The following is a 27,479-nucleotide window of genomic DNA, read 5'->3' as shown; positions in this document are numbered from 1 at the left end:
CATAGAAGCTACAGATATGTTCTATATATCATTGGAAAGGTATGTTTGGGGGCTTTTATGCGTACCTTAAAACCTTTTCTAAAGTATTCAGGTAACATTTTACAGGTGATATAATGTTTTTAAGCTTACATTTTGGCGATTTTTGACAAAACGGCTCTAACGATTTCTGTTAAATTTTATTATGTTGTAAACCGTTCGCATTTTGTGACGAACAAAATTCAGTTTAATCTAAAAATTTTAAATAAAAATATAAATTAATTTAAAAAAAAAGCGAAAATAGGCATTGTGCACTGTGAGCAAAAAGGGTGAGCTTCTTTGTACATAAAAATTACGTTTTGCGCAGTGCCGAATGCCTATTTTCGCTTTTTTTTTATTAATTTATATTTTTATTTAAAATTTTTAGATTAAACTGAATTTTGTTCGTCACAAAATTGGATATCAGAAATTTTTGGGCTAGAAATTGCTTTCGTCACTAGACTTTTACCTCGTGTAGAGGTTTTTTTTGTGGGATTAAAAATTAGACTTCGAATTAGAATAAATTTATAAATTAACTTTTTATTAAATTTGAGATTTTCTCCACTTCAATTTTATAAAAGTTCACAAAATGTAGTAACGCAAAATATATTGAAACCTTATTTTCACCAACGCAAGTCTATTCCGAATTTTTAAAATTACTTAAGCTTCTCTTCAACAATTTTTCTCTTGGGCAGAACATAGACATGTATGAAAAAGTTGGAAAACATAGTAAACATAATTACTGACATAAAGATGACCATATAGATTAGGGGACGAGATACTTGGCAGTTTGGCTGAGTAAGAGTCCAAGCACTATGCGCAAAGATGATCACGAACTGCACCATTTGTAGGATGGTAATATACTGCTTCCACCATAGGTTTCGCTTGTTAAGTGAGTTCTGTGATGCAAGGTAATAGTAACCATACATGACGATATGAACAAACAAATTAAGAAGTCCTGTGACTATAATATGACCACCGAAGCCATTGAATCGTATTATAAAGTATCCGCAAACTGGCATATATAGATGATGCAGTAAATGCAGGGCTGATATCTGTTTGTAGTTCTTTCTCAAAACGATGAAAACCGTGTCCAGTAAATCGATGAACTTGTTGACATAATACGCATAGGAGAGCATACGATCTGTGCTCTTTAAGGGATTATCCAGTGTCATTACTGTCAGACAACTCAGGTTGTGAGGTTTAAGAGAGATGAGATAATAAGATGCCTAAAACAAGGTTAAAAATCAAATAATCCCTCTCTTCTTTTTGAATGTCACTTACCCCTATCAAAAGTGCACTATTGTAGAGGATTTGCATGAGATTGTACACCTTGAGAACCATTCGTAGGTCAATTGGATTCCGATTTACCATCATCTTTTTCCCCAGCTTTAGCACAAAGAACAAGTAAGACGATGTTATGATGAGCATGGGCCAAGGACTGGAGCAGAGAAATAGCTCACTGGGATCAGCATGAGGTCTGTTTAATATGTTATATAAATTGAATTGTAGTTCCATTCCCAAATTTCAGCTACTAAGTATTGCCAAAGTTATTCACAGTCAAAACCAAAATGTTCTAGTATATACAAATATGTCAGTTGATATCTCACACATCCAATGTACATTAATTTCTAGTTTAAAAAATTAAAAGTCAATTGATTTATAATGTTGAAGCACATTTATTAAAATATTAAGTATATAAGCTTTTAGTTTTGACGTGAAAGTCTCCGTGAGCATTGAAATCAGTTTTGTATTGAGCTCTTCGCACATCATTACGTAAAGCTTTAAAATTAATGGCCTTCAATCTGTGCCGGCAAATCGATCCAATTTTTATAAAATTGTTTTGCTGAACAAGTGTTATACCATGGATAAAAATTCATCACCAAATGAGTGTTTTACAATTATCGGATCGCGGACAGAATTTAAGTCTTATTCTATGGATCGAGCCACCACATTCATATAAAGTGGACGATATATGTTTATATGCATGTCATTTGATCTTACTTTCAAATAACTATGCCTAACTAATGCATCTTTAGTTGAGAATATCTCATTCAAAGCGCCAACAAAAATGTATAAGGTGTAATTTTCGTAATAATGTAATGACCTCAAATGATTAATCCATATGATAAATATTTATCGTATTGAAAATACAGATATTTATTAAGTAATACATTAAGTTTCTCTATGGATCTTTCTTTTTTGTCAGTGTGTAGGTTTTCCTATAGAATTTGACAAACATGATGAACAAAAGCGCTGAAAAACACATCACTAAGAAGATCATTGGATAGGGTACATCACAGTTTGGTTGCAGGAGGGTCCAAAGGCTGTGAGAAAACATGAGAACAAACTGAACCAGTTGCAGTACAGTAATATACTGCTTCCACCAAGCACTCTTCCTGATTTGTGGCTTCTGGGATGAGAGGTAGTAGTAGGTGTACATCACGATGTGGACAAAGAGATTTAGAAGTCCTGCAAAAATGAAATGGCCTCCGTATCCATAAATACGGTTCCAAAAGTATCCGGCAGTGGCCATGTAGACATGATGAATGAGATGCAATGCTGTAATTTGTTTATAGCTCTTGCGGAGCACAAAGAAGACAGTGTCCATCAAATCGATTATTTTATTGATGTAGTATAAGTAATCGATTAGACGATCTGTGTCCTTGAATTCGTGATCTAAGGGTAGTATTACTATGCAATTAAAGTCGTAGGGTTTCTTCGTGATAATAAAGTGAAGGCTCTGTGAGAGGGATAAGCAAGATTACAATAGTATTCAAAGTATTATTTTGTACCTTTTACTCACATATACTAGAAGTAAACTGTTATACAGGATTTGAAATATATTATACACCTTGAGTGCAACCCGTAGCTTGAAGGGCTCCCGATTTTTCATAATTTCTGGTCCGAGCTTCAGCACGAAGAGCAAATAGGAGGATATTAGTATAAAAATGGGCCATGGTCCAAAGGTAAAAGGCAAACCCAGGGGATCGGCGTGAGGAATATTAAATATCTCAAACATATCCGATATCCAGTTTCAGTTTGAGGCTAAGCTCCAAGAAACACGTCGAACGTCGTCAAAGCTGCGTCTAAGACTAGAAAATTGTTTCCAGCTAAATTTAAAATAGCTTTTTTCCGTGCTAAAAAATGTATTTGTTATGCTCAAATAACTAGAAGTACTTTTTACCCGCAATAAATTAATTGTTATTATATGTGTTTGTTGATCTCTAGGACCTGTCAGTATTTATTCAACTTGAACTCAGTTAATGTGCTTTTGAGTGAACCATTTTTTCACCCTTTACTTAAAGTATGAGTAAATGGGTATTTTGTATTCTTTGGATTCCAACGTTTGGACCAGACATTATAATTCCTTTTAACTATGTTAATGCCCACATTGCCACAAAACAATACATAACTGTCTGACAACACCGGTTATTTTTACATCTCAAAAACTGTCAGCCACACTCTTAAGCTCTGCCTGCTACGCCTGCTTTATTGCAACTGTCGTCTCTCAATTTTATTTAAATTTTTATATTCAGCTAACAGGCTCTAGAGCTATCTCAACCAAACTCACAGATTGTGTTTCTGGGACTGTCTGTTACACCCTGACCAAATTTGGTCAAAATCGGAAGAACATATCATACAGCTGTCATTAGAACAATTGGGCTTAAATAAAAATTTAGTATGAAAACTATTTTTGAATTACTTATTTAACGTACAAAAATGTTAATGGGACCGAATGTCAGTGTTAATATACATTTATTCTGTTAATTCATTTGAATATTTAGATATTTAGATAAGTTTGTTTTACATTTTGGACCCGCCCCCCTCCAACGCCGCAAATTACGAAAACCACCACACCCACAGTTTTTAAGATAATTCGATATGATGTTTTCAAAGTATTATAAGTAATTTCTTAGTTTTTTAATCAGTATGTGATTCATTTTTGTACGCCCGCTTATTAAAAAAATCTAATTTTAAACTTAACAAAAGTATAAGACGAACTCCAAGCAATATTTAAATTTATTTAATTCATTTGCAGCGCTCCAACATGGAAAGCATGGTTGATATTTACGTGGACATCAAAGAAATAAGATTGATAAAATTTGTAAGAATAGTTCGATTCATTTGCGCAAATACCTGGTATATTCTGCACTACTATTTCCTATAGTAGACTAAAATGCTTATGTATGCATGTGTTGGTAATTATATTTTTTACTTCATAGATTGGATTCGGCTCATTTAGTGACGTCTACAGTGCAAAGTGTCCCACTAAATTTGGTGACAAGACATTGGCAGTTAAAAAACTTAGACACTCACTAGATTCAAGCAAAAATCTGGAGAGAGAGCTGAAGAATCTGTCGTGTCTTAAGCATCGAAATATTGTCAGTTTTTACGGTATCTCTAAAGATAACGAGAATAAATTGCACGTACTGTTAGAGTTTTCAGAGTGCGGATCTCTTTACTATTTTTTGCACAATTCGAAATACAGAATTTTGCAAACGACTAAAAATAACTGGATGATTCAATGTGCTAAGGTATGTTTCATGCTCTTTGTACTGCCACTAATATAATTTGGTGTATGCCACTCTCATTTACAGGGTATTGCGTATTTACATAAAAAAAATATCATCCATCGGGATTTAAAAACAGATAATTTATTGCTTTACGACGGTATTCGAACTTTAAGAATATGTGATTTTGGCACAGGGAAAGAAATGGCAACTATTAATACAGCAAATACAGGAACCCCAATTTATATGGCACCAGAGGTTTGTACTTCTAAAATTCCCAAAGTAAAGAGGACTGAACTTCAAATAAATAAAGTTTTTTGTGTACCTAGGTCGCAATTAGTGGTACATATGACACAAAGTGCGATGTTTACAGTTTCGGCATTATTTTTTGGGAGGTAATGTCACAGATGAAGCCATATTACCACTTGGGAGTTATTCCTCCGTTGACTCTTCAAAATAAAGTCAGTAAGGGTAAGAAACTTTCCTAAAAGAAGCTAACAATATTCGACAATTGATTTTAACTAATTTTCATTGCAGGTGATCGTCCACTTGTAAGTGACATTCAAAGCTTTCGCGGATCGGATGAGATAATAAACTTGATAAAACAATGTTGGCATACAAATTCAATAAAGCGACCGACAATGGAGCAAGTAATCAAAACCATAGAGTCAGTTTATGAATATAATGATTTGGAAGACATTATATTAGAGACTCCGGTACTATTCTTAAGTAAATTGACCACATTAAGTAAAAAGCTTATTAACTTGATTATTATTATAATATAGCCTTTTGCAACTGGTACATTTGCCCACATCTACAGAGCCAAATGGAACGCTATAGATGGCGAGAGGATAATTGCGGCCAAAATTTCTATATACTCTATATGTGCGCGATCCCTTGAGGGCCTTCGGGCCAAGTACTTATTGCAACTTAGCCATGATAATATTGTTACATTATATAGCATCCGTGAAAACAATTATAGAAGATGTGTCGTACTGATGGAGTATGCGGATTGTGGATCACTTGACAACGTCCTGTATGGGAACAAACCAAAAAGGAATTACTCATACCATGACGCCCTGAATTGGATGCATCAATGCGTTAAGGTACATATCAGCATTATATGAATCATACTGAATTGTATAATATTCGAATTTCTAGGGAATGGCATATATGCATAAGAAAAATTGTATTCATCGTAGACTGAAACCAAACAAACTGCTACTTATGCACGATTTTCAAACACTAAAGATTTCTAACTCGAGCTGCAGGGCAATGATACTAGATAGAATTTACAAAACCGAGTATACAGCCCCAGAGGTTTGTACATATTCAATTCTCTAGTAAAAGCCAATTTGCTTCAAATAAAAGAATCCTGTATTTATGTAGGTCTTGGTTGAGTCTAAATATACGGAAAAGAGCGATGTCTATAGTTTTGGGATTATACTCTGGGAGGTTATGTCCAGAAAGAAACCATTTTCTGAAATGAGCCTTTTGGAAATTATGGATAAAGTTCAGAAAGGTAAGAACGCTAAATAAATAAATATACTTATAATACTTACCTGTGCAGTGTACAGGTATTCGTCCTGATCTGAATGATGCTAACATATTTAAAAATACCAATCCGATAAAAGATTTTAACACTAAGTGCTGGCATTCAGATCCACAGAAGCGGCCTACTATGAAAAACTTAATTTTGTCTCTTGGCAACATGTTACTGTCAGCATAATTCATATAGTATTAAGCTTATATATGTAAACAACAAATAAAAAATAAAAAAAATTATTATATATAAAAATAATTGGTCGCATTTTTTTAAGCGGGCAGCTTATCGCAGTTGAATATACAATATGCTCAGTATTTACTAAAACTTAATTTTTAGACAACATATTAACAGTAGACTAACTGCACTATGATATTCTAAGAGTAAATTGTTGTCTCTAACTGATAAAAAGTTGATTGAAACAATCTCTTCAAGCTAGCTAATTGAAAAATGCGCTTAAGTTGCTCACTATATTTTGCAGTGCAAAAAAGCGGCATTTGGCAATCCGTCGCAAGTAAATTTAAATCGCTTAACTAATTTTAGTCCCCAGCTATATGCAATGTACACATCATTAGTAAGGTAAAAGAATGCTCTTTTTAACTATAAAAAAAATGCGGAAAAAAACACCTTTTCTCGGTAAATTTACGCTTTTTATTTTCGTGTTACCATATGGTAACGCTGGGAAGTACAGGGTACAGGTTTTTTCCATACATTTTATTCGCATTTAGGTATTGTTTTGTTCACAAACTATGATTTTTATGTCAGCTATATGATATAGTGAACCGATTGGATTCTCACGATGTACAGAACTAACTTATATGCATATTCTGTGAGTTTGGTTCAAATATCTCAGAAAACAAAAAAGTTTTTCATACTAAAGTTGAATTTGACCCCGATTGTTTCTATGACAGCTATATAATATAGTGCGCCGATTCGAACCAAATTTGATCAGATATACCAAGGAGAAGCCCCCCTGTTGGATAAAGCTTTGTTCATTAGACTTTTTCTCAAATATTTTATATTATTATATATTATATTTTATAGTATTAAGAAAACCTGTACCCTGTTGATACTAGCGTTACCATATGGTAATAGCCGAAAAAGTAGTCCTGTGTATTATCCTGACAAAGATAATATAATGTTCTTTTCGGATTCAGCGACCTTAAATTTATCAGTCCTGAAAGTTTCATTAAGAAACTCGAAAAAAAATTGCTCAGGGCTATTCGGGCTAAGACAGTCCATCGGAGGCCCTTTGAACGTGGGGCCCCTCAACCCAGGGGCCCGGGGCAAATTTCCCCTTTTGACCTCCCCCCCCCTACCTGCGCGCCTGAAATCCTTTAATTATTTAAATGCAGATCAAATAACATATGAATATTATCTTTATGTTCTTTTAGTATGTTTTAATATGTTTATGCTGCTCTGAAGCTGCGTAGTTTTTAAATGCGATAAGAAAACAGATTAGCTGTGGAATGTGACTCATGATTCCATATTGCTTATCGCTTAAGCAAAATTCGATAGGATCGGGTACTTCTTCACTTCTTTTTATCAAATTTATATTGTCCTCTGTTGAAAAGAGGTCACGGCGTCTTCTTTTATTATAATTTTTAATATATTATTTTGTGTGACAACATCAAACAGCTGATATTTCTCTAATGGCTGTCCAAATATTGAACATATATATGTGTTTTCAGTCGACAGAAAAACATCAGCTGCTGCCTACAGTGCTGAAAAACGACACACCTTATCTGGAAACTCTTTTTAAGCCTTTTGCGAGATAATTTATCTTGCGTATCGCCACTGTTTCTTTATATGTATTTAGTTTATTTAGTTTAGACCCAGCGAACGAAATTTTTTCGATGTTAGTACCTAGCTTTAACAACCTACAAAATATTTTATTGCCAGCTAACAAAAAAATTTGTTTGTAAAAGTATTTGATTTATTTGACAAACTGAACAATTATAATACATATGTATATAAATATACATAAATTAGTACAAAGTGTAGGCATTAAAAACTAAAAACAAGTTTATATTTTTCGGCCATATAGCACTACTTATTTTGCGTAAGCCCTATAATATATATAATACATATAATATAGGGCCTATATCCACTCGAAAAGAAGTAGCCTCGAAATCAAAGACTATGTAAAGTAACCAAACAAAGTTTCGTTCATTCATTCATTAATTTTTAATTTCATTTACTGCCTTTTTCGTTTTATAGTAAAAATTGAGCCGGAGATTAAGTACCCTTGCAGAGCCCTATGAGTTTGATTAAGATGACATACAATTAAAAACAATTAAGTTTTTAATACATTTTCGACCGATCGTTTCAATGGAATCCATATGTAACGGTGATCCGATATAACCGGCTCCGGACTTGTTTTTAAACTGAGATACAAACAGACGGACGGACAAAAGGACATAGCTATGTCGACACAGCTCGTCGTCCTGATCAAGGACTCTACGCAGCTTTCTTGTTTGTCTGCATATAGGATTTCCTGTAGAAATTGATAAACATGACAAACATAAGGCCTGACATGAACATCGCTATGAAGATCTTTGGATAGGGTACATCACAGTTGGGTTGTAGAAGGGTCCAAAGGCTGTGGGAAAACATGAGAACAAACTGAACCAGTTGTAGGATGGTAATATACTGTTTCCACCACGCACTCTTCCTGATTTGCGGGTTCTGGGATGAGAGGTAGTAGTAGGTGTACATCACGATGTGGACAAAGAGATTTAGGAGACCTGCAAATGTGTAATGCCCTCCGTATCCGTACTTCCGTTGCCAAATATAAGCGCCGATTGCCATGGTGACATGATGAATGAGGTGCAGATTTGTAATCTGCTTATAGCTCTTGCGGAGTACAAAGAACACAGTGTCCACTAAGTCGATAATCTTATTAATGTAGTATAAGTAGCTGATTAAGCGATCTGTATCCTTGTATTCGTGATTTAAAGGAAGAACTACTAAGCAGTTAAAGTCGTAGGGCTTCTTCGTGATAAAAAAGTGAATACTCTGCGCAAAAGATGAACCAGATTATAAAAATATTAAACATGTTTTTCAGTTGTTTACCTTACCATTATTAGAATTAAGCTGTTAAACAGGATTTGGAATATATTATACACCTTGAGAGCACGCCTCAGTTTAAAGGGCTCTCGATTTTCCATAAATTTTGGCCCGAGCTTCAGCACGAAGATTAAATAGGAGACAATAGTTATTGAGATGGGCCATGAACCGCAGGCAAATGGCAGACCGATAGGATCGGCGTGAGGAATATTAATTATCTCAAACATATCCAAAACTGGCAGATTTGATTCTAAGCTTTGAGATGCAAGCTGAACGCCGTTCAATCTGTGTCTGAGACTAAAAATTTTTTTCTAGCGTTAAAGCAATTGTTAAATGTGTCTTGTGATCATTGGGAACTGAGAGTCTTTACTCTACTTGAACTTATCTTAATTGCGTGCATGGAAAATTGTTTAGTTAGCGTCATTCAAAACTTAATTAGTCGATTTAAATCGCTTAAATTTCAGCGAATATTTTATATAATTTTCAAAATCATATGCATTTAACGATACTTATGACTGTTTTAACATTTTAAATTTAATTTAAAATTATTATTAATATTTTTTTCACTTGTTTATGGATTAATGAATAAATAAATGAACGGAACATTTTTTTACGGGCGTGTATTACACAAAACGAAGACATACGTATGCCTACACCCACCATTTAGTATGTGACGGCTGCGGGAGATTTTTAGAATAAATTTAATTGGCTGGCAATAGCTGAGAGATTTGGAAAATCATGCTCGTCCTAAAAGTAAACTTTTGCCAAAAGTCAAACTGACGCTAAAAATGATCACTTCGGTTTTGTGCGGCTTATAGGATTGATTAATTTATTGAAAACTGTATTTCAATTTATAAAAGATAAAATGTAATTTAAACCAAATAAACTATGCAAATATATCCTACGGTTTTAAAATAAATTTTTCATAGTCAATCATTCAAGAACAAAATTTTAAGGCGCATGAATGAAATTTCGTTACCGCACCCAACCATTACACAAAATCCATATTTCATATTTGTTCATATTTATTACAATCGTCAGGCCGCTACCATATTAGCCCATATAATAATTTTAGTCGCATTGTTGAAAGAAAAAAATTAAATGTATTAAAAAACTATTGATATTTCTACGCAGTTTTCTTGTTTTTATGTATATAGGATTTTCTGTAGAAATTGACAAACATTACAAACATTAGGCCGGACATGAACATTATTAAGAAGAGCTTTGGAAAGGGTACATCACAGTTTGGTTGCAAAAGAGTCCAAAAGCTGTGAGAAAACATGAGAACGAATTGAATCAGTTGCAGTATAGTAATATACTGCTTCCACCAAGCACTTTTCCTGATTTGCGGGTTCTGGGATGAGAGGTAGTAGTAGGTGTACATCACGATGTGGACAAAGAGATTCAGGAGTCCTGAAAATGTGTAATGCCCTCCGTATCCGTACTTCCGTTGCCAAAAGTATGGCGCCATGGCCATGTAGACATGGTGAATAAGATGCAGATTTGTAATCTGTTTATAGCTCTTGCGGAGTACAAAGAACACTGTGTCCATTAAGTCGATAATCTTATTGATGTAGTATAGGTAGTTGATATAGCGATCTATGTTCTTCAATTCGTGGTCTAGGGGTAGTACTAACATACAACTGAAGTTGTAAGGTTTCTCCGCGATAATCAAATGAAGACCCTGCGCAAGAAATTGCCCAAAGTATAACATAATTAAAATTAGTTTTGTAAGAATTACTTACCAATAATAAAAGTAAACCATTAAACAGGATTTGGAATATATTATACACCTTGAGCACACCCCGCAGCTTAAAGGGCTCTCGATTTTCCATAAATTTTGGCCCGAGCTTCAGCACGAAGATTAAATAGGAGACAATAGTTATTAAAATGGGCCATGAACCGCAGGCAAAAGGCAGACCGATAGGATCGGCGTGAGGAAAAGTAAATATCTCAAACATATCTGAAGCTGACTGATTTCTGTCAGAGCTTGAAGATACACGTTGAACGTTGTGAAATCTGTGTCTGAGACTAGAAAAAGTTTTCCAGCTTTAAATTAGTTTTTGAATATGATTGTTGATCTTTGAAACCTGACAATCTTTATTCTACTTGAACTCGGTTAATGTGCAAACGAGTGTAAATGATAATATTTTTTCATCTTGTCAAATTTAATTACCTGTTTATTAAAGATTTTACTCGGTATAACTTCGTGTGAATGTTCACAAAATGCCCTGTAGATATATTTTTAGATTAGGTGACCTAAGATATTGCTTTAAGCGATTTCATAAATATTGTTAATTTATATATTCAATAAATTTTCACATTTATTTTACGAGTCTAAAATTTTTCCCGAAAATTTGACTTTGGATTTTCCTTAAATTTCCTGTGAATTGCCCGCCAAATTATCCTGATCCCATATAGTACTGAACCCTTTTCAATAAATTGGTTGAGCAGATTAAATTGCCAAGGATTACACTTTTAGATCCAATCTCTTCAATACAAGAAAATTATAAAAACGATGGCGTATATTTTAAAGTTTCTTATGTCAGTCAATAATGTTGTCTATTTTCAGTCTTTTTTTTGTAAAATTATCAGCTGAGACATATGTGTTTGTGTACAAATATGTTTTGATGGCTTTTAATTAAACAAACTTCTGTCCAAACATGCCTTTTAAAGAATATAGAAGAACTTTTTTTATTTTATAGTTCTACTAAATTCCCTATTGATTTTCACAAAACTTGCGGAAATTTGAAAGGTCGAGAATTCCGATAAATAAATAAAAATAGGTTTCGATTTATGATGACTTGGACGTAATTTAACAACTAGAGGGCGGTTCCAGTCGAGCACGCTCGACAGTAGGATACCATGTGCCCAGGTACTCTGTACTGAAAGTTGAATTTCGACCGATTGTTGCTATGGCAGCTATATGATATATGGAACCGAATTAAACCAAATTTGGTCAGAATGTGGAAAACCAAATTCAAGACATATTCTTAAAGTTTGGTTAAGATATCTCAAAAAACAAATAACTTTTTCATACTAAAAGTTGATTTTTGACCGATCGGTCCTATGACAGCTCTATGATATTGTCGCCCGATTTGATCGAACTTAGGAACCAGGATGAAAAAAACCAAGTTAAATGCATATTATATCAGTTTGATTAAGATATCTCAATAAACAAAAATTTTTTCTTACTTAGACTTAATTTTTGATTGTGCGTCTCTATTGCAGCTATATGATATAGTAGACCGATTTTAATCAAACTTGGTCAGGATTTATAATACCAGCCTAGATGCATATTCTATCAGTTAAGTTCTGATATGTCAACAAATAAAAATCTTTTCTATACTAAAACTTCATTTTCGATGTAACGTTCCTATGGCAGCTATATGATATAGCGGACCGATTTTGACCAAATTTGGTCAGGGTGTATAATACCAGCCCAGATGCATATTCTATCAGTTTGGTTCTGATATCTCTACAAACAAAAAACTTTTTCTTACTAAAATTTCACTTTCGATGTATCATTTCTATGGCAGCTATATGATATAGTGGTCCGATCCAAAAATAAAGCAAACTTGATCTGTCTTTGGCATCCTTGAACCTACATACCAAGTTTAAAGTCTCTAGCTCTTATGGTTTCTGAGATCGACGCGTTCAAGCAGACGGACAGACGGACGGACAGACAGACGGACATGGCTCAATCGACTCGGCTGTTGATCCTGATCAAGAAGAAAATATATACTTTGGGGGGTCTGCCCCTTCTGCTTGTTCAGGGTATAACAAATAAATAATATAACCATGTCAAAATCAAGAGTTTATGCCCTCCGAATTCATACTCACAAGCTCAATGGCAAGTGAATTTAATCCGTACAGTCGAGTTATAAAAGAATCCTCTTCCGTTAGGTCTGACCAAAAGTAATACCGAAACAGGCATGCATATTTGACAAATTTAATATACCCTTATTCTTATTTTGATGTGCAAGGTCTAAGAACAAAAATTATTTCATCAGTAACTTGAATTCTCTCTGCAACTAATCTTAATTATTAAAAGGTTTCATTCAAGTGTTTGTTTTAAGACCGTGAAACTGATTTCATACTCGGAGATAGATAAAAGAGATACAGCAGATGTGGCTGCTGAAAAGTTGCTTGGCCATAGGATATAAATTTTTCCCAGAATGGTACTCTGAATGAATGGCTAATTAATTTGACCATAAAGAAAAGTGCTTAATCATGATTTTTGCATAATATTTTCAAAGAGATTGTTTCATGGACTCGCTTTCTGCAGCCACAACCCTTAAAACTTGAATGAAAGTGCTTTGCTTTTGATAAAACCCAGGGCTCAAACATCCCATGACTGCTTCCCAACACAATTAAAAGGCAGACGAAATCCTTTGTGTGTCGGCTCCTCACTGTCCTATCAGGACGACATGGCACAATTATCAATAAGAATCTCTAGCTGAATCCGTATTCGAATAGACGGAAAGGTTACAGTCTTCCGAATTTTGGAAATTAATTTATGACACGCCGCACATTTTCCATTTGCCGCACTGAGAAACGTGCTACGATTTTTATCAGTATTTTCCCTGCTTTCTATTCCTTTCCCGGCTTTTCCTTCTCTTCTGCCTGTCTCTCATTTCTATGCACGTATTATTTTTAATCCATTAAACAAATACCATGTTGCGGGCCAGCCTGTTGTGCCTGTGTGTCCGTTATCAGTAAATGGTCAAAAGGGTCTTTGATTTGCTGCCAGCACAATGATTGGGGTAGAAGCAACGCCTCCGCTGTGAGAGTGTTTGTGTGTGTGTGTCTGTGTGTGTGTGTGTGTTGCATGCAATCAGACAGTTTTCTCCATTCGAATTCCTTGGGCGAAACATTTGTTGTGTTCACGCTGTGTTATCATGCATAAAGAAATGTATCTGAAGCCAAGGGAAAATGAAAATTATTTAATGGCATTGGCAGTTGAAATCATTAATATCTGGAGAGACTTATAAATTGCCAACAACAACTGAAACGTTAATAATGCCAGACAAGTATCAATCAATTTTCAGATTCTATTTACGATTCGACTTAGTTGTCTATGTGGGCTGCTCCAGGTGCACTCATTTTTCGGATGAATATACTCGTATATATGCAATGGTGAAAAAATTATTGAGTTCGATTCCCCGTCATGTTATTCAAAATGTGTTTTTTGTACCCGTTAATTAATTTTTAATTACAATTATACAATGTTTACAAAAAGTTTATCGGTGTTCGACTTTTGGATGACACTCGTTAGGTAAAACGGCTTGTCACATTGCAGCACACTCATGCTGCTTTTGGCCATCAAAGCCAGTTGGCCAGTTGGGCCTTAAAGCTCACTCGCCGCCATTCACAGTTCAATAAGCAAAGAGCTCTCAAAATAAGCACAACCACAGTGCCCTCCTCTTCATGTTGGTCTAAAACAAAAGCGGCAAAGTAGACAAAAATAAAGTGTCTGACATGGAAATACCCTAACTCGTAGTTTAATTTCGAGACCTACTTTATATAGGTTTTTTACGGTTTTAAAAAATATTAAGGATTCATTTGAACTATTTTCAAAATATGTATTCCTTCAACTTTATCCCCAGTTTAATGCACTGCTTTGCTTATTTTTATAGAGAATATTAAGCGAACTAAGCAATTTACTGGAACTACAAAGCATTTTTAATTGTTAAGTAAGCATAATGTGTGTAAAATGGTGGCGAGAGTGTTGCCTGGACGTCGAGTTCCTTCTCCGCTTTAAATGGACTCAATAGCTATATATTGTGTATGAAAATTTGAGTAAAGAGTTTGACGAGTTGGAAGGAGGAAATAGCATAAATAAATTGGCAACATGATGAAAAAAAAAAAAAAAAAAAAAATACAAAAAGAAATGTCTGACATAAAAATGGGCTTATAATTTTTTTTTTTTTTGTTATGCAGTCAACAAACTGCGAGTCAACTTATTTGGGGAGGGTTGAGGACTACGAAACTCATCACGTTGTGGGCAAACAATGAGGGAGCATTCAGCTTGCAAACTGAGCAGATGAGCAGCTAATTGCAGCTGGGGACATACTGGATCTGAATACCGTTCATAAATATGGGATACATTATTTTTGAAATGCTTAAACTCTTTGATCTATTTGGACTTGTTACGCTTTTAATATTGCTTAAATTTAAAGGAAGTGAAACTAATCGGACAGCAATTAGTAAGGCCTCGTTTTTTTTTGCTTTGCATTTAATATGTCACGTTTTACATGCCTCTTCTTTGTAGTTACGTTTTCTTAAAAGTTTGAACCGTCGCTTTCCTTTGCTTATCCTCTCTTAAAAGCTAGTTATTTTATATACTTCTTTGTGTAACGTCCTTGAACGCTTTGCTGCATTTTTGTGTTCCCTCTGTCTCTTTCGACTGAAGGCATTTATTTAATCTGTTTCTCTTTCAACAAAATTCTTCAATGCTTTTATTGACTTATTGCTCATTTTGTAGTTTTCGATCATTGTGTAACATTCTTAAACGCAATGCCTGACTCATTGCTTGCGTAATGTATATGCTCTTACTTTCTTTAGAGAGCTTTAAAAACTGCTAATAGGTTTGCGTCATTATTAGCTTTGCTTTGTTTTTCTTATTTTACAAATTCTTTTCATCTAGAAGGCCGAATGAAAAACCAATAGATTTGATTTTGTTTGAAAATTATGAGCAAGGAAAATGAAAATATTAAATCACCGGATGCAGCGAAATCCCAAAAACTAAGATCTGTTGCTGTGGTTGTGGCTCCTCCAGATAAGGCAAGATCACCATGCAAACAGTACTTTCACCCATATGGACGCTATATCATTCCGATTAGCCCCTACGGATGGTATCGCGTTCTCGTCTACAGTCACAACAGTGGTTATACCATCGAGGAGGTGCTGGATAAGTTGAGGCTGTCCGTGTCACCTCAAAGGCTTAGATACTACTATCTGCACGAAGGCGGGGAGCAGGATGAGGATCGGGACAAGAGGGCCACGTTCACCTTCTATGTGGATAGCTACAAACTGGCTGCGAAACTACAGCAAAAAGGTCATCGACCTCCTGTTATTGGTGTACGAGTGAGCGACGGACCACCCAACATCCAAGTGGACGATTTTTATAGATGGAAACTGCGCACAGTGATCATGTCCAGCTCCAGGTATGACCCTGGAAAATCTTGTCTAAATCTCTGTCGCTTTTACGCCGACGATTGCTGGAAGGGCGAGTTCTGTGCTTTGCAGCAGTTCCAGTGCCTGGAGGCTATCATTGAGATTATGGAACAAGAGATGCCACAGTTGCGTCACCTAATGCTGGACAGCAATCATCTTAGTATTTTGAGCGGGTTCCAGGGTATGGAACAGCGTTTTTCCCAGCTGAAAAGTATTTCCCTGGAGCACAACGAACTGAAGTCGCTGCATGAGTTGCGCGTCTTTGAGCGTCTTCAACTCAAAAAGCTGAACCTTAGAAGGAATCCCTTGCCCCGAAACTATGAGCAACACTTGGTCATCATGTTTCCTCATCTGCGTGCATTGAATGGACAGAGACTAAGGTGGCAGAGATCATCTTCACCCGGCGAATTCATTGTCAGTGATACCGATATCGACAGCGATGTGGAGATTGTGTCAGTCAGCGAATGTAAGCCTGTCGTCCTCCTGCCCGAACCACGTTTTTTTTATCTGGCACCGCATTCCCTCAACATGCAACCGGGAATACGAAAGTTTGTGCGTCGATATCTCAAGGCGTTCGATGGCGATAAAAGGAGCACTGACTTGGAAGGCTTTTATCATGACAACACGCTGGTCACGCTGAGACTGGATAAGGAACAAGCTTCATGGTTCAAGTAAATAATGCTACTTTTATTCCCACTACATAACTCTACTTGTTTTCTATTTAGAAACACTCCCGATGCGGCCCATGGTCGTCAGCTCTTGGCATCCCGTCAAGCCGTTCTACAGATGTTCGAAGCATGGCCAAAAACGCGACATCTGCCATCAACAATGACCTTGGACCTAACTTTGGTGCAGTTGAAAATGCTGTCCGCATCGATTACAGGTTGCTTCGAGGAGACGGAACTGCGACATTATATGCGCACCTTTGTGCTGACAAGGAGCCAAGAAACTGATGACTTTCGCATTGCCAATGAGCTCATCTATCTGGGTCGTGCTATCCATAGTCGTGGTCACGGTCCATGCCAACAATCGTCTCTCAATCCCAACCAGCACAATCTCATGACCAAGTTGTCAGCAGAGACGCGATTGAAATCGCACTGGAGTTGCAAGTTTCTCAAGGATACCAATTGGGACTACCAGCAATCTTTGTTGGCATTCCAGACACTCCTCCGTCGTCGCCAGATTCCCAATACCGCCTTCCACGAGCTTGATATCCAGCCTGAATGGTGCCCGTGACGCCAAACTGTATTTCCAATGTGCCCACAGGGAAATTGAAAATTCCACTGATTATGCTGATTACATTTTATTTGAATTTGATGGTAAGGGTATTAAGAGTCCAACGACTATGACTTCTATCCGAAATGAAGGAGACTTTATTGGAGCAATATCATAATACTTTTGTTCAAAACTGCCTACTAATTCAGAATAAACAATTATTTTAGAATTTTAATAAAATACTATTATAGCATAAGCTTTTGACCTGTTCACTTGAGGAATGTAAGCAACAGTTGCCTATGATATTTTATGAAACTTTCGTGGATTTTTTTCAGAACGATATTATTGCTTATCAAAGATTGATTTAATAATTATGGTTTAATTATTAAGATTGAAAAAAGGAATTAAATGTGTTATGTATAAACAATTAAACTGTGATCCGTGGCATTGAATAATTCAATTAAAAGAAATTAAAATATAAAAATATCTATTTAATATTTGAAGTCTAAAAAACGTTATGCTAATTTTTACAGCCTTTTCTATATATACAACCTATACTATCGATTATTTTCCAACTCTTTTTATAGAATACCAGTTTGACTATATTACTATATCTCCCAATTGTTATAGTTTTCCTTTTAATGCTCAACTGTAAGAGCATTTAATCTTCTGGTTACATTTACCTTCCCCCACCCAGGTAAAAGTCAAAGCTGGCACCCTCCTTTCCGTATTTAACTTGTCGTTAGGGTGAATTTATAAGCAGATTCAGTAACGGCAACGACGGCAACGACGGCAACGACGACGACGGCGACGTCTGTTGGCCGGACGTCAGGCATTCGTCCCAGGCTCGATTGTCGGTACTCAGTCTCCGGTCTGAGAGCTCCGGTCCCCAGCACAGCAGTGCAGAGCAGAAACCCGGCCCAACCTCGGCCTCGGGCACGGCCTCAACAACGGCCTGGCCACGCTTTATTATCATCTGCCCCTTTTTTAATTTTTTTTTTTTTTGTTTTGTTACTTGTTGTCGTGGTTGTTGTTGTTATTGTTGTTGAATCGACGTCGACTGCATTTCATTGAGCGTAATTCCGTTGCTAATGATTTTTGGCACACGTAGCGCTACTTTCGAAATTAATGCGCTATAAAACAGAAACAACAGCAGAAACGGCTGCAACGACACTGAGAAATGGGCGCTATGTGGATAGGAAATTGCCTTGCCAGGCGTCGGTGGATGAGTTGAAAGAGAGGGGAGAAGAGCGACGAGCGAGGGACGAGGGACGAGGGGAAAAGACTCGGGGTGAGGGAAAAAGACTCGGGGTGTGCGAGGGCTGTGCAAATTTAATGAAACTTTCTGTTCGAATTGTTTTTCACAGCTTGACGATATGCGGGCTCAAGAGAGTGAAAGAGACAAACAGATGGAGAGCGAAAGAGAGGACGAAGTGAGGCGGAGTGAGACCAGGAAGTACGCCACGTTTTCCATGGCCGCTGATAACAGAGTCCACCTCATGCGTTTGTGTATGTATTTGCGGCTTCGTTTTTCCCAAATACCTCCACCCTCTCTCTCTCACTCTCCCTGCATAAATTTCCATATTAATTCATACGGCCTATGGCTGATTATCGGCGTCGTCATCGTCATCGTCATCGTTAGCCAACGTCGTCGCCGTCCCCACATTGCGGTTTCGCAGCACTCTTTTTTTCCCCCGTTTTATTCAGAATAATCTAAATCGGCATTATTTATGCATTCAGCTCGGATTCAACACGCAGACGCCGCATGACGAGCACTCAAATACCCCCCTCCCCAAATCTACAAACACTCACAGATACTTTCAATTCGGATTTGGATTTTATTTGTATTTTAATACGTCCCAAAAATACTTACAGAGACAAATGGAAGTGCATATTAATCCTTATATGCATATATTTATACTGACGACATCTGTACTGCATATAAACTTATACGGGTCAACTTTAATTTTATTCCCGTCTTACGCATTCACCTCTAAGAATTCAATTAACTTAAACCGAGTCGTAAACGCATGTTATTATATGCCTTTTATTATACCCAACAGTCTTTGAGGAAACCATATTATTACAGTTAAAGTCATCTCTGATTCGATAAATAAAAGTATGTATAATATTTAGATAAAAATACGTAAATCTTAATATGAATTTAAACTGGACTTATTTTATAATTTGAATTACTCCTCCACCAGTTGATAAAATAACATATTCTATAATATCATTACTTATTTCAATATATATTGAAGTACTTTATTGAAATTACTACCTAATAAAAAATACTGCATACTTTTGGGTGCTTGCCGTTTTACTAGTTCGATCTTTCTGCGATTAATTGAGATACTAGATAATATTAATATACAATCTGCGTGCCAAATTTGGTTGCTCTATCTCTTATAGTCTTTGAGATCTAGGCGCTACCGTACAAGGCTATATCGACTAGCCTGTTGATGCTGATCAAGAATATATGTACTTTATATGGGCGGAGATACCTTCTTCTCCCTGTTACAACCATTCCAACGAACACAATATACCCTTTCACTTATTTTTTAAGTAACGGGTATAAAAAGAAACATTCACTACATCTTACTACGATCATATAGCAGTCTTATAGTTTGATAAGCAAACTTCTTTCCATTATAAAATAATCCTGAACGTGTACTTAGAGCTGTTTACAGAGAATCTCGTAGTTGATCACTTGAAATCTTTTGTCGCCAAGCATTCTAATTAAAACATCGTCGCAGTGTCAGCATATTGGAAAGTATAATACTTGGCACCAGCATTAAAAACTAAGCCCCATGCAATGCCTCTATCCCATATGCGAGCCCAACCCATTTGGTCTCCCACGAGTACCATAAAACACACCAGAGACATACACATACGTATTTCTAATGGGAGCTATGCGTGTCTGTTATGTGAGAAGAACAGCCCGTTAATTAGTAACTTTAATATGAAATGATAAAACGGCTAGAGCAAGAGACAAAGCAATGTGACCCATGTCATCGGCATCGTCATCAGCATCGGCATCGGCATCGACATCGTCATTGTCAGTGTCGGTTTTCTGTTTTTGTTTTTGGGCTCTCTGCAAACAATATAATTTAATGCCACATGGGGCAGGGGCAAGGGTAAAAATTGTGTCTGTCCTGTGTATAATTATTACGGCTCCAACTAAAAAATTATCACAACTCATTTATCAGCAACAATTAATGTCTGCTTCATATAAATACAATGCGAGTACATGCGAGTATTGCATGTGTTTAAGTACATGCACATACATACATACATAAGTACATATGTAGTTTTTTATTGCCTACAACAAGAAACTAAAATGACATGTCATTAAGAGTCGAGTCGAGTCGAGTTGAAATGGGTTGGGAGTTGCCCTGCGGCAAGTATGCGTTGTATTTGGGGCGTGTATTGAGGGCATTTAATACGTCATTGAAAATGGAATTAAACTAATCACCAGAACAATTAAACAATTCTATTTAGGTGTAACAATAATCTTATTTATTTTAATTATATTTATGGTTCCAAAAAGTGTATGTCCACAGCATGATGATCAACATCGACGTGTGGATGCAATTTCAGGAATTTCACATAGGCCAAAAACGTGGTCCAGCACATGCTAAAAAACGAGGTGAAGACAACTTGATTCCGAGCCGGGACAAAGGCAAAGTTCACCGTCTGCACACAGGGCCAATAAATAACGCCGACCTTATACGTATCCAGAAATTTATCGCAGACCTGCCGAGAGAGAGAGAGAGAGAGAGAGACAGAAAGAAAGCGACAGCATGAGTGAGTAAGTGAGATAGTTTGTGTCATAATATGATTCTCTGCGTGAAAAATGTCAGTGTGGAATATTGTAATTAATTGCTCTTGAGGGCGAAATCTTAAACAAATTTTATTTACGTCGTCGCCGATGTGTGTGTAAGGGTGTTATGTGTGTGGTTTTTATGACTACGCGTCGTCTACTGTACTCCAAGGGGCGTGTCACTTTGTTTAGGTCATTTAAATAGCCTTTTGCAATGGAATATTTTCACCAGCGTCAGTGCAAAATATAATTTGTAGTGTCAGCCCAGTCACAAGTCAACATTGTGGGCCAAATGGCAATTGTTGTTGATGTTGTGGCTACTAATTAAGCACCAAGTATATGTGTGTTTTATGGGAAGTTCCAATAACTGAACTCATAAGCTTGCTGCAATTAATTTGATGAGTAAGTCAAGTGTTTTTCCAACGACAATCTTAAGTTTAGAAAGTCAACGGAAATGTCCATAAATATCATAAGGTTTTTTGTATTATAACTAGTTTAAACAATGAATATTAGTTTAAATTTGTTCAAGTTGTAAACAGCAACTAACTAGCAACTGTAATGAAGTTGTGCGAGTATCTGGAGCTGATTTACAACATCTTCATCAGTTCAGTCGACTTCACAAAGTTTGCCAATCACGCGACCAAGTTGAAACCGAGACAAAGTCATAGATCTTGAAAACGCATGCGAGCCAAATGAGACAACAGACGACTTGACATAAATATATGGTAAAACATTTACATTTATCAAGATAAATGGTTTCTAATGATATAGAAGAAGTAAGTTGGAGTTCCAAATGGTCCAGAGTTGACTACTCCAGCCAAGCCAACAAATCAATGCCGACAACTCGGCATAGAGACACATAGAGACAGAGACAGAGTCAGAGACGACAGACAATCCGTGTCTTAACGGACAGACAGTTGATATTTATGCACGCTTACAGTAACAGATACAGATACAGAGGCTGAAATACAGATATAGATACAGAGATACTGGGCCAGCCAGTCTGCAACTGTCGTGAGAAAATGTGTTTCCGAAAAAAACCAACGAGTAACCACGAAAATCGTGTGCCCACATTGAGTGGAATGTTTAATTCGAAACTCAAAAATAAACTTAAATGCTTGATAACGATAACAAATTGAGCGCTGACCAAGAAACACAATTTCCAGATGCGCTTAAAAGCTTTAGCAATAACAATAACGTTAACAAAATACGAAGACGGATGGAAAAGATAAAGACTCTAACTGAGTGAGTTAATGACTTGAACAGTAATAATTATAATTATAATTATAACAATAATGATAATAACAACAATAACAACAACATGATGGGGTATCAGTTAACGACAGTACCTCTTGCTTGGCCTGGGCATATGAACTGCCCTCCAGTAGGGTCATGAAGAAGAGAAAGGAACTGATGGCCATCGGATCGTATGCGGTCTGTTCGGTGATCGCCTTGCAGAGGGATGATCTAATATCCGTGCGGGGCCACATGACGCCAGCCAGTCTTATCCAAACATATATTGTCGGTCCCATAAAGAAGAAACCAAACAAACTGAATCTGAAAACGACAACGAAAACGAAAGAAAAGAAAAACAACATAAGACAACACACCAATGCCAATTATCGTTCGTTTTTAGCCAAGTGCGTTGCTCACCTCAGACACTTCATCCAGTCGTAGGTGCGGAATGTCCGTTTCTCGATCAGCGTCTGTTCGATGAGGCAGCCGCAAGGCCAGAGAGTTCCATAAGACAACATGCCCCGCAACACCTTATATTTGTTTGTCAAATTAACAAAATTACGAAACATCTTCGTTGTTTAAGTGCGAAGAAAATAAAAATCTACTGCAAAGAGAAATTTATATTTCTTGTTGTTGTCAATATGTTGATTAAACAATGTAACTCAGCTGAGCTATAAATAGATGTATCCTAACCCTTTATAGGTATGTTCTCTGATTTGGACGTGTTAATTTTTTTAGATGGAGAATTGAAAATAAAAATTACTATTCTTCTTAGTTTTTTTTTAATTTTTGTGATATCATTTTTATTTTTTAGAAAACAATTTTTGCGCTGTTCAGGATCAGATGTGATTATAGTTACTTATGTAATCTGCATTATATTGAGTGTTAAATATAAATATAAATTATAAATTAAATATAAAAATGTATATTCGGCACATTGCATAAAAAAGTTGACTTTCCTTTTACCCAATAAAAGCTGTTTTGTGCAGCGCCTGTTGCCAAACTATTTTTATTTATAATTATAATTATAATATTTATATAATTTATATATTAAATTGTATATTGTTCGTCACAAAATTGTATATCAGAAATTTTGGGGCATCTAGTCTTATGTCACTAGACTTTTACCTCTTGAAGAGGTTTTTTTTGGAAGATATGTATATTACAGATACACAGTAAACCAAAACACTGCTAATTTCTTTCTAAATATAAATTCAGACGAAGGTAGTTACCTATAGTGAATTTTAAGACGAAATAAATTGTAAAAGTAGTTTGTCAGGTCTATAATTACTTGTGTAATATGAGTAAAGGTTATTAACCATGTAAATCCGCTAAGCTACAGATAGATATAACTTAAGACTTAATCAATTGTTGAACTGTATAGTAGATGCAGCTTATCAGGGTTATTATTACTTTTGCAAAATTATATAGATAAATAATTCTATAGATAGACAGATCTTAAGACTTTATTAATTGCTGAACTGTAAAGTAAATGCAGCTTTTCAGGGTTATAATTACTTTCGCGAAATTAGTTATACTTCTAATTATACAACTCAACAATGAAACACCTGCCGACAATCCTGTTTCCCTTTTCCCCTTGCTCTCTTCTCTTTTGAGTGAAATATAGTAAAGTGCACCTCCAACAGTGAACAACATTCCCAGCTCATTTAAAATTTAAATGTAAATATAATGCAAATTAATGTAAGGAAACATTTTGTTATAGCCTGACACGGCATGGCTCTGATAAACAAGAATGAGAACGCGGCCTGTTTGGACAGTTGCTCAGCAGTTTTCCAGTTCCAGTTACAGGCACAGCACACACACACACACCTTGCTTTTCACATACATATGTACGTGTTCACGTAGTCCTAGGCCAGAACAAGGACGGCAACCTGAACGGAACAGCGACAACGTGTACATGTTAATTACTTGTGAAAATATGCAACAGACTGCGGACTAACAGCAACATCAGTAACTACAACAACAGCAACATCAGCAACTACAACAGCAGCAACAACAACAACAACAAGGCAAAGAGGCAGCCTGCAATTTGCCATGAGGCATACTTTTTCACACCAACTGAAATTACAAGCGCGGCATGGATTGAGGATAGAGGGCAGAAATGTTATGGTGGGAGAGGAGAAGAAGAATGAGGAGGAGGACAGACCCAAAACTCGGTAACGGCATGCTCTATTGTTGTGTGTGCCCTTCAAAGTGAACCTGCTCGTGTGTCCGTCTGTCCGTCTGTCCGTCTGCCCGTCCGTCTGGCTGGCGTGTGTGCGGGCATACTAATTGCAACAGCAACAACAATAGTCACACCAACAACAACAACCCTGACGTGCCATACGTGGTAGTTGATGTTGCCTCTTTAATAGCTTCAACCGACTGCTTCTTCAACTTCCAACTTCCAACTTGCAACTCCCGACCCCCAGTCAAAACATCAACATCAACTTTAACTCCAATTTTATTTTCATTCCCATTTTCCCCTGTATCTGCGGCTCATTAAGCGGTCGACAGGGCCGAGAAAAAAAAAGCGACATCAAGAACTTCAAATCACACATCGTTCATTTGCTTTCTTCTTCTTTAGCGTCTTCCCTTTTTTGTGGGCCTATATTCTGTTCTCTTATACCCTATTTTCATAAAAGTGGATGAAGAGCACATAATAAAAGTATGCTTATGTTACTAATTTTGTTGAAAAGTCATCAACACTTTAAAAAAATTTTCAGAAAATTTTATTTGACTTAGATTATTTATTAATACAAAAGAAAAAAAAAATTCTAAACTTGTGCTTGGAGCTTAATATAGTGTTAATTATGTCAGTTCTTCGGTAATCGGTAAGTAATAGCAAATAACATAGATATCTAAAGTTAAAATATTGTTTGTAACATCATAAATATCTAAAAGCTATCGTAACTTAAAATTGAATTTAAATGATATAATAAATAAACATAAATAAATAGTTTTATATTTTAAGATAGGTTTAATTTTACTTGCAATCGAAATCATTCAATATAATCTGATTGCAGGGCATCCACAAGTCTATCACATTTAATTCTTACTTGTTTTTTATTGCATTGTACATTTGATTTCAGGAACTGACTGCCGCTTGTACTCGTGAGTATCTTTCGCTCTAGCCTAATTGCTTTTTATGACAGTTGAGTGAATATGATAAATCTGCCTCAGTTTTTTTTTTTCGAGTACTCGTATGTTGCTTAGGTTTCGGGTTTTGGGGACTAGAAACATTATTTCGACATTTGTCGGATAGAAACATTCTGTGCAATTAAATTTTGGTTGTTGTCTTTTTGGTATTTCGGCATTCCGGTAGCGTGCACTGCACGACATGATGCCATAATACTTGACATCTGTTACTCGATGGAGCAACGACCCGCCCCGTGACACGCCCTTCTCCTTCTCCTCCTCCTCATACAACTGTTATACTTCGTTCCGTTTATGTTCCAGCGAGTCTTGAATGTGTCAGCTGTGCAAGTGCCCTGATGTGTGACATTTATTTGCAATTGGCTGCGGATTTCATTAGAGCTCCGAGCTCGAAACTCTTCGAGTGGTTCAAAGACCACATGAAAAGGCTTCCAAGAGTCTGGCAAAGTGTCCCGTTCCCCGCTCCCGCTCGTTGCCATCGCGAATGCCCTTCAACAGCATCTGCGGGCACTGCGGCAAATCAAAGTGTGGCAATTGAACTTGACACTTGATACAAGTGTGTTGCCTGCCCCCTGGCAGCCAAGTTGATGGTAATGCCATACAAAATTCCCACATTTGGGATAGTTTTATTTGCTTTGTAACAAAATGTGTCGCGATAAAAAAATCTGAACAAGTATTAACACGTCGTATACTTAATTATTATTTTGTATGTATGTACTAGAGTTAATTATACTACTGTTACCATCTATAATTTATAATTTTTGCATAACGCTAATCTAATTTTAATTCTTTTCAGTTCATAATTTTTATTTTCTATTAATTTAAAATTTGAATTCTTAGTTATTTTTCATTTGCCGACTGCTTTTAGTCGTGCAAAAATAAATAAATTCTCGTTGCTCTATTTTTGCAGTCTGTATTTTGTATAATTATCTTAAAGTAATTCAGAATTTATCTAAATTATTTAAATAATATTAAATACTTTTACTTGCAAGTGACTTATAAATGACTAACGTTATGCAGTAAGAAATAAATGTAGTCGTAAATTGCATGTTACTGATTGAATATGTAATCACGTTTTGCGCAGCTTTTTTAATACTTTGCTGCACATTGTTGATTATATAGGTACATATATCAAGGCCTTTTCCGGGCTGTATTATATTTTTAGAGCACTTTCTTAATAGCGAAACCTTATGTTCGGGCAACTTATTTGACTGCATGACAATAAATTTTAGCATGCGCCCCCAGCGAATGTGCAACAAAATCATTTTTACGCTCACCAACAACAGCAACAACAACAAAGCTATAGCCACAACAACAACAACAGCAAGCAGAGTTGTAGCAGCAACAACAACAGAGGCAACATAAATTAAATGTAAAATGTTTATTTACGCTCTGGCCAGAAGGATGAATCAATGTATGAAACGGAGAGGTGGAGAGGTGTGTGTTGTGTGTGCCAATGGGTGCGGTGAGGTATGGGGGGGGGGGGACTGCCTGGCAGTTTCCTGTACAACATTTGCATTTTGACGCCGTTTTACGCATGATATGGATAAGAAAGAGTCGCCTCCCCGCGTTGCCTGCGTCGCCTCGCTTTGAACCTGGTCTTCAACGTCTGCCGCGTGGCTTATCAGCCAAATGAAATCAAACAGCCAAGACGAAGCAACACAAGATCAAGAGAGCAAGTGTGGTGAGAGAGGAGAGAGGAGAGAGGAGATAGAGGAGAGTCAGAGCC

At 36.4% G+C, this 27,479-nt stretch overlaps 7 protein-coding genes across 8 annotated transcripts; 2 read left to right on the top strand and 5 right to left on the bottom strand.

Moving 5' to 3' along the window:
* Positions 1–529: 529 nt before the first annotated feature.
* On the bottom strand, positions 530–1,629 carry LOC117791396 (elongation of very long chain fatty acids protein F-like). The gene is made up of 2 exons (XM_034631134.1): positions 1,300–1,629; positions 530–1,244 (listed from the first exon to the last, which is right to left on the bottom strand). Exons 1-2 carry the CDS (start codon positions 1,531–1,533, stop codon positions 672–674), a joined length of 807 nt encoding a protein of 268 aa, XP_034487025.1. The 5' UTR covers positions 1,534–1,629; the 3' UTR covers positions 530–671.
* A 519-nt stretch (positions 1,630–2,148) lies between these two features.
* On the bottom strand, positions 2,149–3,113 carry LOC117790867 (elongation of very long chain fatty acids protein F-like). Its single transcript, XM_034630474.1, has 2 exons — positions 2,822–3,113; positions 2,149–2,758 (listed from the first exon to the last, which is right to left on the bottom strand). The coding sequence occupies exons 1-2, from the start codon at positions 3,035–3,037 to the stop codon at positions 2,201–2,203; spliced, it is 774 nt and encodes a 257-aa protein (XP_034486365.1). The 5' UTR covers positions 3,038–3,113; the 3' UTR covers positions 2,149–2,200.
* Positions 3,114–5,769: 2,656 nt separating this feature from the next.
* Positions 5,770–6,298, top strand: LOC117791836 (megakaryocyte-associated tyrosine-protein kinase-like). 2 transcript variants are annotated; one of them, XM_034631736.1, is made up of 3 exons: positions 5,770–5,849; positions 5,919–6,051; positions 6,107–6,298. In XM_034631736.1, the coding sequence occupies exons 1-3, from the start codon at positions 5,805–5,807 to the stop codon at positions 6,256–6,258; spliced, it is 330 nt and encodes a 109-aa protein (XP_034487627.1). In that variant the 5' UTR covers positions 5,770–5,804; the 3' UTR covers positions 6,259–6,298. The 2 variants fall into 2 exon arrangements, with proteins under 2 accessions (XP_034487627.1, XP_034487628.1); XM_034631737.1 differs by having other exon boundaries at positions 6,100–6,298.
* A 1,942-nt stretch (positions 6,299–8,240) lies between these two features.
* On the bottom strand, positions 8,241–9,420 carry LOC117790781 (elongation of very long chain fatty acids protein F-like). The gene is made up of 2 exons (XM_034630338.1): positions 9,153–9,420; positions 8,241–9,090 (listed from the first exon to the last, which is right to left on the bottom strand). Exons 1-2 carry the CDS (start codon positions 9,366–9,368, stop codon positions 8,533–8,535), a joined length of 774 nt encoding a protein of 257 aa, XP_034486229.1. The 5' UTR covers positions 9,369–9,420; the 3' UTR covers positions 8,241–8,532.
* An 838-nt stretch (positions 9,421–10,258) lies between these two features.
* On the bottom strand, positions 10,259–11,160 carry LOC117790782 (elongation of very long chain fatty acids protein F-like). The gene is made up of 2 exons (XM_034630339.1): positions 10,887–11,160; positions 10,259–10,825 (listed from the first exon to the last, which is right to left on the bottom strand). Exons 1-2 carry the CDS (start codon positions 11,100–11,102, stop codon positions 10,268–10,270), a joined length of 774 nt encoding a protein of 257 aa, XP_034486230.1. The 5' UTR covers positions 11,103–11,160; the 3' UTR covers positions 10,259–10,267.
* A 1,831-nt stretch (positions 11,161–12,991) lies between these two features.
* On the top strand, positions 12,992–17,715 carry LOC117792204 (nuclear RNA export factor 1-like). The gene is made up of 3 exons (XM_034632244.1): positions 12,992–12,998; positions 15,875–16,991; positions 17,046–17,715. Exons 1-3 carry the CDS (start codon positions 12,992–12,994, stop codon positions 17,554–17,556), a joined length of 1,635 nt encoding a protein of 544 aa, XP_034488135.1. The 3' UTR covers positions 17,557–17,715.
* Positions 17,716–21,031: 3,316 nt separating this feature from the next.
* Positions 21,032–23,198, bottom strand: LOC117791450 (mpv17-like protein). Its single transcript, XM_034631212.1, has 3 exons — positions 23,012–23,198; positions 22,708–22,915; positions 21,032–21,291 (listed from the first exon to the last, which is right to left on the bottom strand). The coding sequence occupies exons 1-3, from the start codon at positions 23,161–23,163 to the stop codon at positions 21,070–21,072; spliced, it is 582 nt and encodes a 193-aa protein (XP_034487103.1). The 5' UTR covers positions 23,164–23,198; the 3' UTR covers positions 21,032–21,069.
* Between the last annotated feature and the right edge of the window lie 4,281 nt (positions 23,199–27,479).

This window comes from Drosophila innubila (assembly GCF_004354385.1).
Source record: "Drosophila innubila isolate TH190305 chromosome 3R unlocalized genomic scaffold, UK_Dinn_1.0 2_E_3R, whole genome shotgun sequence".
Classification (NCBI taxonomy): domain Eukaryota; kingdom Metazoa; phylum Arthropoda; class Insecta; order Diptera; family Drosophilidae; genus Drosophila; species Drosophila innubila.
This window is presented reverse-complemented; position numbering and strand designations above follow the sequence as displayed.

What these genes read in the sequence shown, in the direction of transcription:
- LOC117791396 (XM_034631134.1), bottom strand. Translation starts at nt 1,533, where the DNA reads ATGGAACTACAATTCAATTTATATAACATATTAAACAGACCTCATGCT. An exon ending in ATAGTGCACTTTTGATAGGG is followed by an intron (nt 1,245 to 1,299) that starts GTAAGTGACATT and finishes ACCTTGTTTTAG; the next exon opens with GCATCTTATTATCTCATCTC.
- LOC117790867 (XM_034630474.1), bottom strand. Translation starts at nt 3,037, where the DNA reads ATGTTTGAGATATTTAATATTCCTCACGCCGATCCCCTGGGTTTGCCT. An exon ending in ACAGTTTACTTCTAGTATAT is followed by an intron (nt 2,759 to 2,821) that starts GTGAGTAAAAGG and finishes TCCCTCTCACAG; the next exon opens with AGCCTTCACTTTATTATCAC.
- LOC117791836 (XM_034631736.1), top strand. Translation starts at nt 5,805, where the DNA reads ATGATACTAGATAGAATTTACAAAACCGAGTATACAGCCCCAGAG. An exon ending in CCGAGTATACAGCCCCAGAG is followed by an intron (nt 5,850 to 5,918) that starts GTTTGTACATAT and finishes GTATTTATGTAG; the next exon opens with GTCTTGGTTGAGTCTAAATA. An exon ending in TATGGATAAAGTTCAGAAAG is followed by an intron (nt 6,052 to 6,106) that starts GTAAGAACGCTA and finishes TGCAGTGTACAG; the next exon opens with GTATTCGTCCTGATCTGAAT.
- LOC117790781 (XM_034630338.1), bottom strand. Translation starts at nt 9,368, where the DNA reads ATGTTTGAGATAATTAATATTCCTCACGCCGATCCTATCGGTCTGCCA. An exon ending in ACAGCTTAATTCTAATAATG is followed by an intron (nt 9,091 to 9,152) that starts GTAAGGTAAACA and finishes TCTTTTGCGCAG; the next exon opens with AGTATTCACTTTTTTATCAC.
- LOC117790782 (XM_034630339.1), bottom strand. Translation starts at nt 11,102, where the DNA reads ATGTTTGAGATATTTACTTTTCCTCACGCCGATCCTATCGGTCTGCCT. An exon ending in ATGGTTTACTTTTATTATTG is followed by an intron (nt 10,826 to 10,886) that starts GTAAGTAATTCT and finishes TTTCTTGCGCAG; the next exon opens with GGTCTTCATTTGATTATCGC.
- LOC117792204 (XM_034632244.1), top strand. An exon ending in GAACAAGCTTCATGGTTCAA is followed by an intron (nt 16,992 to 17,045) that starts GTAAATAATGCT and finishes TTTTCTATTTAG; the next exon opens with AAACACTCCCGATGCGGCCC.
- LOC117791450 (XM_034631212.1), bottom strand. Translation starts at nt 23,163, where the DNA reads ATGTTTCGTAATTTTGTTAATTTGACAAACAAATATAAGGTGTTGCGG. An exon ending in GACTGGATGAAGTGTCTGAG is followed by an intron (nt 22,916 to 23,011) that starts GTGAGCAACGCA and finishes TGTCGTTTTCAG; the next exon opens with ATTCAGTTTGTTTGGTTTCT. An exon ending in ATGCCCAGGCCAAGCAAGAG is followed by an intron (nt 21,292 to 22,707) that starts GTACTGTCGTTA and finishes CTCTCTCGGCAG; the next exon opens with GTCTGCGATAAATTTCTGGA.